We start from the raw sequence: 9,293 nt of genomic DNA on the forward strand, positions 1-9,293 counted from the left end.
TACGGTCGTGATCGACGCCATGAGAGTTAACAAATCTCTAAAAAAAAAAAAATTGTATGCATACTTCTTTAAAAAAGGTTTTACTTGACAACCTGAAAGCTTGCCCGAGGCTGACCCGACATAGTAACACGTAATTTAAGCATACTGGATCATAGTTCAGTAGTAGCAATAGCAGTTCATTTATTAATAACAGGTTTAACTTAATGGAAAAACTCGTCACTAGGTCCCCATGCAGAAAAAACGTCTATAACATTTAAATATGTTAGTGAAGTAGTGAACTGGTCAATTTTTAGGACTTATGACTTAGAAAAACCTTGACCGCCATACGGTGGACCCCATGTTTGTGATTATTAATCATATACATGTATCTCCTTTTATATTTTGACATTTCTCCTCAGGCTGGATACCGTTCACGATGGCAGAGAGGCTGAAAACCAAAGAGATGACCGAACCCCCAAGTGATGACACTTCAAGTACAAGGTACAACAAGTCCACTGTGATACTTGTATAATTAATAAATTTGCCCTGGTCACAGAATGCCAATGACTGACAAGGCTATTTATCACTTTTGAGAGTAGTTAAGGTTTTTATTCTTTATTATAAAATGATGACGTGGATCCTAATCTAATGATTGGTTAAAAGCGTACACGTGACCATGCATTTATTTTGCCTAACGCGAAATTTGGATAACTACTAGACTGTTCCAAAGGTACCTTGTGTAATTACCTTGGGTAATTCTTTCTAATGCTCTCACTGCAGTGCATTATTTGTATAAAATATCACGCGAATGAAATGTTGGTAGTAATTCTAAATGGTGGTCGACATCTCCATTAGTGGAAATGGAAATATGACGTTATTCGTTATTCATCTTAGACCGGGAAAGAAATTATGAACATCAAACCTCCAAGATACAACCAGGGAGGTGAGACTGATACAACGAATCTTTTTATCAGTCCACTGAAAACATTGAAAAAAATAGGCCCTAGAATTTACTATGTTAAATGGTAAAATGCTTAAACGACAGTCTCCTTTCAATTCAATCACAGCTATATTATATAAACATGCAAGAACATATGTGACATCGCACCACAAAACAAACAAAAAGTCATATAGTGTGGTTTTCAGTTAGAGCTCAAAGGTGGATTTGTTTAGGATGACCATATTTAGCTATTATAATTTCCTACAAGAGTATACTTTTTGCTAAGTAATTTCAAAAATTCGAAGCACAAAAAAAATTAAAAGTGATATTAGGCAGTATTTTGTAGACCTATGTTTTTCTGATCTTAAGTTTGTTGTAATAGTTTTTATTTATTTACGTCCCTCGCTACTGGGTTCATTTTGATCTTCAATCACTTTAAACCTCAGTATTAGCTAATGCATTGATTTCTTGAACAGATTAACCCTAATAAGGCCGGGGGTCAATTATTGGAATTGATGGAATTTAGTGGGATGAGCGATATAGCCATGTGTGCCATGGACGCTTATTACCCGAAAAATCGCCAACCCTTTAGCATTCCCAATAAAATGGCATAAGACTTTTTCTAGAGGCTCTTTTTATGTTTGGCTGGTCTGCTACAATAATATCATGATCAGGTACTAAGCATTAAAGTACATGTATTTTACTTAGTTCAAATATTTCATATTTCTTTTTCATTGAACTCAACAACTAACAAGAATAAGTATTTTCGAAGTCTTGAAATACGTACATGTAAAATACTACTAGCTCACATACTGGTGTATTATGATGAACAAAATGTTAAATCTGTTAGATAATCAATCCCCATACCGGGGACATGAAATATATATGATTTGTAATTCATAGTATGCAATGAATAGACGATTTTAATATAGTTGTGTAGTATAACTTTAATTATACAAATGGTTTAATTCTGCGTTTTTTATATTCTAGCGGTCAAACATCAAGTCAAACACATAGATTCGATGACGTCATCTTCAAAGTAGCAAACGCTATATCAGCTGATGTTGATTTAATGAAACTCGGTATTGAGCTGGGAGTCCAGATTCCTGATATCAACCGGGCGTTAGAAACGAATTGGGCTGGAGGTAAAAAGACAAGTAATGGTAACGTGATGATGCTTCAGAACTGGGCAGAGACAGTCAAATCATCCAAGCGACTTCCAGTTCTTAGAGCTGCTCTCAAAAAGGTGGGCTTACTAGGGGTGGAAGAGACATGTTTCCCAAGCACCGGCAGCGGTAAGCTTCCCTATATAAATAATAACGTAGATGAGAGTAATTATAAAGCAAACTTGATTACTTATCATATATGAAAACCATGTCCTTGGTTTGAGTCAAATTTTCCTCTACAAACTACATTGTATATCCACATCCAAAAACAGTTTCCATTAAAAATTACTTCAATGAGTGTTGCATTGGTATCCTCTGATATGTTGAAAAGACAATCTTATGCACGCTCAAAATACGAGAACGTGAAATAAATTGTTGCACATAATAAACATTTGAGCTAAAGTACTTTTACGTGTCATTTAAGTTAATTTTTGTTCTGTAAATTTCATACTATTTATGAAATGATACGAAAAAAGTATTCTTTCCCCTGATAAACTTGATGGTGACAATTTAATACATAGAGAATCACAAAATAGGGGTTGACATGATATTACAGCATAGCAATCTTGTGCAGATACATTTTACTATAACACGTGGAGGAATCCCACCCGACTGAAAAACAGCAACGGATATGCGTTCGTACGCCAGGTTTATCCTTCGCCGAACACTTATTATCAGCAGAACCTGTTTGAACAGAAACAGCAATACGTTTTCAACTTCCTCGGCAGTGATTTTGAACCAAATTTGTATCTAATTTTTTTACTTACATTATTATACATAATGCTCTTTTTTTTCCTCAGATGACGATGAGGCGATGCCAAGTGACATAACGAAGTTACGAGAAAAACTGAAAAGTAGATATCGCAGAAAATTTGGTCAGATCAAAACATCGCCTTTGAACCCTGAGTCATGGAAATGGCTTCAGCACATCTATGTTAGTCTTGTCCTCATGTTAGGATCGCGGGGGGAAAAGGAGGAGCCAATAGATTATGAGGGGTTGTTTAAATTCATCAAAACTGACACACCGAAAGGTTTTGTAACACGATTAGCTTTCATTGGGGAAGCTGGTGTAGGGAAATCGACGCTGTTTGCTAAGATAGCTCTTGATTGGGCTGAGGGTAAAATTCTTCAAGAAGTCAATCTGCTTTTTCTTGAATCTTTTCGAGAGATTCAAGAGAGCGGATTCTTTGGGGATACTGTCATGGGCCATTTCCCGGACGATTCAGAAATAAAGGGGAAACGGGTTGATGAATATATCAGGACAAATCAGAGAAAAGCTCTTATCTTATTGGACGGACTGGACGAGGCACAAATCGACATCAAAAAGACAAATCGCAATGACGCTATCGTATCAATCGTAAGAGGAGAACGATTCATTGATACCCCAGTCGTCATCACAACCCGTCCTTTTGGAGCTGATCAGATCAAGAGCATCATGACGATTAATGACAAGTACACGTTTGGTAAGGTTAAGGGCTTCACAAAGGAAAACATGGCAACATATATCGAAAACTATTTCAAAAATGATTCTGATTCTGCTTCGACCCTCATTAACTTCATTTACACAAACCGAGTGGTTTCTAAGTACATGGCACCCTTCCCGATATTCTGCAGTATGCTATGTAGCCTATGGAAAACGCCATGTGAACGGGAAATTGTTCAGACAATGGAAACATTCTCGCAACTTTTGAAGCGTCTTGTCTTTTCACTTCAAGAGCAATACTTTTCCAAACCAAATGAATTAGAAGAGGGCTATGGAATCCGCATGAGGAAAGCTAGTGAAAGTATGAAAGATATTAGTTGTATCGCCTTTCAAGGTCTGTTGGTTAAACAGTTCATCTTCGATGAAGATGCGCTCGACTCATGCATAGAGGCTGCAATGACTGCATGCGAGGTTGGGATTCTTACCAAGGAAATAAGGCCAGCACCCTTGCAAATCAGAGAAAGTCAGCGAAAGCAATTCGTCCAAGAATTCTCTTTCCCTCATAAGTTACTGCAAGAGTACACAGCGAGTTTCTACCTTGCATCGCTGTTTTACGAAGATCGTCAAGAATTCAACAGAATCCTGGCAGACACTCTTTTAGAAGACTGCGGGGAATTTAGATATGTTTTGTACTTCACTGCAGCTCATGGAGGTGACGTAGGAAAGTCGGTCCTGGAAGCCCTATGCAAGAAAGATGATGAAATGGAGTTCATCAGTCAGTGTGCATTTGAATGCCATGATTCAGAAGCCATTGAACCCGTCAGGAACCTGTTGAAGGCGGAGACAAGTTTTACATTAAAAACTAAAATTGTGATCGCCGGATTTCTCTTCACGCTGGAATCAATAGGGAAGGAGGTAGTAAGTTTCGTGGAGAGAATTACAGACCTATCTCATTTTTTGTTCGGCTTATTGTAAATTTGTATTATATTGAGGGAATACCGTCATCTGTTGAGCTTTCAGTAATTACGTACGCAAATTTGGCTATACAAACATAAGAATAACTACACGTTATACCGTCTGTTATTTTGTCCAGCCTTCTGACCCATAATCATTAAAAACTGCCATGTTGTCATTATAATACGTACTATAGTGGGCATAAAAATCAGTCTCACATGAGAACGAGAATCATGTTACCGTTTGCCTCTTCGTCATATTATACAGTTATTGACTGGCAGGGGGTGTAATATAACATTATTTGAACTGCTTGAAAGGAGTTATATTTCCCAAGTGGTTATATTTTCCCAAAGCGCGCAGCGCTGAGGGAAAATTATGGTCACGAGGGAAAATATAACTCCCTTCAGGTCCAAAGAATAGAAAATACCCCCTGCCAGTCAATAACCGTTATATTAGATAGCCTTGGCTTAATTTTTTTGGGGGGGCACAATCAAAATTTTCTAAAAAAAGTGCAAAAAAAAAAAATTGACTGAAAAATAATATTTCGAGATAATTCAAAAAAGAAAAAAAACCTTTAAAAAAAAAAAAAATGGAAAAAAAAAAAAAAAAAAAATTGAAGAAAAAAAAAATTCCTGCCCAGAAAAGCAATTTTTTGGGAAGAAAAAAATCGGAAAAAACAAAATTCTTACCCCCAAAATGCTTTTTTGGGAAAAAATAAAAACTTTGGAAAAAATAATTTCAAGGAGGAAAAAATTTCATGAAAAAAAAAAAAAAATGTCCCTCGGTAATGGTGTAATGTGTGTAATTGGTGACATACAATCCTCAAGAGGGCGACATGCATTGATCAAAAATATATTCATTTCACCAGCTGGTAAAATACCCGGCCAGGAAAATAAAACAATTTGGATCCTCGCAATCACGTGACGAGCTCTGGACCAATCACATCTCGGTATCTGTCTAAGCTATCTAATACATAAATTTAATGGACTTACCAAGAAAGGAAAAGGTAACAATGTACGGCTCTTTCAGCATTAACAAACTGAAAAAGCTGAGCCAACCAGACGAACTATACAAAATGTAGGTCAGTCTATATATTTAATATGCCCTCCATAACTACCTCAATATATATTCACTATTCAAGCATACTTATTACAGATGATTAAAACAAACGATAGTCTAAACATGATTTGTCATGTTCATATCACCTTCCATAATTCGTGATGATAAGAACGTTTGTTTGTGTCCATGCTATTTACATATAACATGCTGTCAGAATCTGGCCTATTGGTGAAAAAAATAACTGGGTTTGTTTTTTATTTTCCTTTTACAAACGAATGTTTGCTATAAGAATTTGTTTGCGCAAATTAAACCATTAGCATGGTATGTTTGTTTGTAAATATTATTCATAGATCGATCGCTAAAATTCATTTGTTGTACAGGTAAGAAGAAGTTCCTCGATTCGTGAAACATTGGGTGTCAGCGAGTCCTTCGAAACTAACGCACCATCGTCTGCTATAGCAGCAGTAGGTCTCTTCACATTGCAGAACTTACGAAAATTGGCCATTCAAACCATGCATCTGGATGAACATTTCTACACAGGAATGTCTGCTGCAGCTCCACAGTCCAAGGTTTATGATTATTATATTAATTTAGATAAATCCTAAATCATACTTATCATTATTTATTATCGATGCATGCTATTTGTTGATTACTAAAGCTATGGTCACAACTCAGAGCGGCTACCGACCGAATTGTAGCCTGCTCGGTTCCCGCTGGAATTTAGGCATCACCCAACGATTTTTGGAAAAGTCGGTCCCCGGTTAAAAATAATTTACTTTTGGCGACCTTACACTTTCGGGAAAGGAGAGTCAGTCCTCTCTAATTATGTTATAACATGGCTTATATTTCTCTTTTATTTCAATGTCAAATTTCCGATTATTACCCACGACTGCACATCGATTTCCCATGATTTAAGCGATATATTATCTTCTGCGCATGTATATTAACATGTTTAAAATCACTTTCTTGATTCTGTCCCGGCTTATTGGCGGTGGACCTCATGAGATCAAAGTGAAGAAACATGTACGGAATGTTATTGAGACGACATTGACGGAGACAATCACAATGAATTCGTTAACAAAACGACGAATGTCCTTTCGTTATAGGTCCATGCTCCATCCCACTCTCTTCAAAAAATGGTTGATAATGTTACATTAATGACAGTAAGAATATTCAAGACAGAAATGTCGTCTATACTTGAAAATACTTTTCACTCTATTTAACCTATCCTGTCACATCACCAGATTGAGGAGCTAATTCAAGACGAGACAGGTCTGAGTTCTACTGCATCCTCTCATTACGCTAAAAGTTTATGCTCCATGCCGAATCTCAAATCATTGGAGCTGTTATGCAGTAAGCTGAGTGATGATTTCTACTCAACGATGGCCTCTGATGCATCAAAATCAAAGGTTTACCAAACACGATTTCTATTGGAAACGATTTTTTTTTCTCCCCAAATAGTTTTGCATTCTTCGATTCAACTTTGGGGGTAATTTCATTTTCACACTTTTTAAAAGAAATCATTAATTTTCATTAGTTACGAGCACTCTCATATCAATATTATAAATAGTTTAGCAATGCTGATATGAAAATAAATACCCTTGGATGGAATGAACTTTGGTGTCATAATGATAAAGATTGATATAAAAGTACGTTTTAAAGACACATACCTACAAACTACAAAATCCTCTGGACGGCCATGCATTATGGCTCAAGGCATGGGCACACAAAGGATTTGTTCATGTTGAGAACCGGGGTAAAATGCAATAAATTATTGAACATTTATTGCATTTTCCGTGTTTTTTTATATTTTTGGAAACTGCCCCCTACCCTAGCCCCCGCTGCGTACAGTCATGGTTCAGTGACAAAGCAATGGCCTCGTAACTGTGAGGCCCCAGGATCAAAATCGTCTCGATGTCCTATATTAGTGCCCTTTTGTGGGGCATTAATCCTCATCACTGTCATTTATGACTTAATGGCGTAGGTCCCCTAGTTGATAAGCATAATAGCATACACATGCTTTAGCAGTCACGCAAAATACACATTGTCAAATTATTATTCAATACTATCTGATAATGTATACTATTATCTAGATCTATTATTTTTAAATTATTTTAAAAATAATTCCATTAATTGGTGTAAAACAAAAATATTCCACCTATATGAGCGACAGTGTATATATATATATATATATATATCTTTTATCTCTCTTACCTCCTTTACTCTTTCCATTGCTTTACAAATCTAAGTAGATGTTATTAAAAGGACTTGGTAACATTGTTCAGGTGAGAGATAGTGGTGCTAAGGTAGTGACTTCATTGCTAGATGTACAATTGAAGATAATCCGAAAATTTGAGTGAAAACGGACCATTGTCATATACAAATTGGGGAAAACTGATCTGATCGATTCCTTAATTTTCCCAACTATATTATTACAATTTAATTACATTTTAATTGAACGTAAATCGTAACAAAGCAATAAATTGGCTCTGCATACCATTCCAGACATTTAAGTGTTGACAGATTTTTAATAGCCTGTTTTATGCCTTTTTTCATGGAAAAGCGGCTGGGAGAATTCAAAAATGGTTAGGAAAATGTACTGTTCATCACTGTTAGAGGGTGTTGCACAGTGACGCCTTCAAAGAAAACCATAGATATCTTCGTGATTTGAGACTTTTTTCAGGTTTTTTAGCATGTCAGAGGATTAGTACAGTAAAGGGAATATAATAAGTAACATTTAAAACAGAAATTAAGCTATTTTTTAAGCTATATCACTGTAATATTAATACATAATATTTGTATGGCGCCAAATCCACTTGACAATCAAATGCTCAAGGCGCATCTTGTGCAAAAGATGAAAAACATGTTAAATATATACAAAAGTGCAATAGGAAAGTTACAGACATGAAAGGTAATGGTAATCAATTATAAGCTAAATTAAATAGATATTTCTTAAGAATGTTTTTTAAAACTGAACCAGAACTGCTATTTTTGATCCATTGAGGGAGAATATTCCATAATGTAGGCCCAGCATAAGTGAAGGTTCGCTCCACCACTTTGTTTTAACCCTAGGAATAACGAGCAAGCCAGAGTTTTGAGAGCGTAGCTGTCTAGAGGGAATGTAATGCTTGATCAAGCCGATGTTGTACTGCGGAGCAGAGCAATGCATACAGTGAAATAATAACAAAATAATCTTGAAAACAACACGTTCTTCTACGGGCAACCAATGGAGTAATTTGAGGACTGGTTTGATGTGACTAGAAAGGGTCACGACACGAGCAGCAGCGTTCTGTAATTGTTGTAATTTTGCAATTAAGTTGTGAGACGAACCAAACAAAAGGTCATAATTACCAAAATCCAAGCGAGATGAGATTAAAACATGAGTAGTTTTCTCAGTGGCACTACGGTTAAGATATTAACGAATACAACCTAAATTGCGTATCTGATAACGTACTGATTTTGAGACATATTGAATTTGTGTAGACATTTTCATATTTGAGTCGAGAAACACACCAAGGTTGCGACATACATTGGATAAGGTAATTTCATGTCCAGCAAGAGTAATTGAAGTGATGGAAATCTTCTCTAACTGAGTCTTAGAACCATACATTACAAATTCGCATATGGCGAGATTTAATTTGAGTGAGTGTGAGTTCAACCAATTATGGACATCTTGTACACAATTCTCAATATTATGGATGGCGCTGTCTGCATTGCTCTGATTCGGTTTGACAGACGTATATATTTCAATATAATCAGCATAAACATGATA

The 9,293-nt window shown here is 36.1% G+C and overlaps 1 protein-coding gene across 1 annotated transcript; it reads left to right on the forward strand.

Annotated features, from left to right (window-relative positions):
* The first annotated feature begins 404 nt into the window (after positions 1 to 404).
* Positions 405 to 6,278, forward strand: LOC105445309. Its single transcript, XM_030978770.1, has 4 exons — positions 405 to 480; positions 1,910 to 2,214; positions 2,886 to 4,426; positions 5,902 to 6,278. Exons 1-4 carry the CDS (start codon positions 416 to 418, stop codon positions 6,124 to 6,126), a joined length of 2,136 nt encoding a protein of 711 aa, XP_030834630.1. The 5' UTR covers positions 405 to 415; the 3' UTR covers positions 6,127 to 6,278.
* The last annotated feature ends 3,015 nt before the right edge of the window (positions 6,279 to 9,293 follow it).

Source organism: Strongylocentrotus purpuratus, unplaced genomic scaffold (genome assembly GCF_000002235.5).
Source record: "Strongylocentrotus purpuratus isolate Spur 01 unplaced genomic scaffold, Spur_5.0 spur5_contig_815, whole genome shotgun sequence".
NCBI classification, from domain to species: domain Eukaryota; kingdom Metazoa; phylum Echinodermata; class Echinoidea; order Camarodonta; family Strongylocentrotidae; genus Strongylocentrotus; species Strongylocentrotus purpuratus.

Coding starts and splice junctions, on each gene's coding strand:
- LOC105445309 (XM_030978770.1), top strand. CDS start 416: ATGGCAGAGAGGCTGAAAACCAAAGAGATGACCGAACCCCCAAGTGAT. Junction 481..1,909: donor GATGACACTTCAAGTACAAG/GTACAACAAGTC, acceptor TTTATATTCTAG/CGGTCAAACATCAAGTCAAA. Junction 4,427..5,901: donor AATCAATAGGGAAGGAGGTA/GTAAGTTTCGTG, acceptor TTTGTTGTACAG/GTAAGAAGAAGTTCCTCGAT.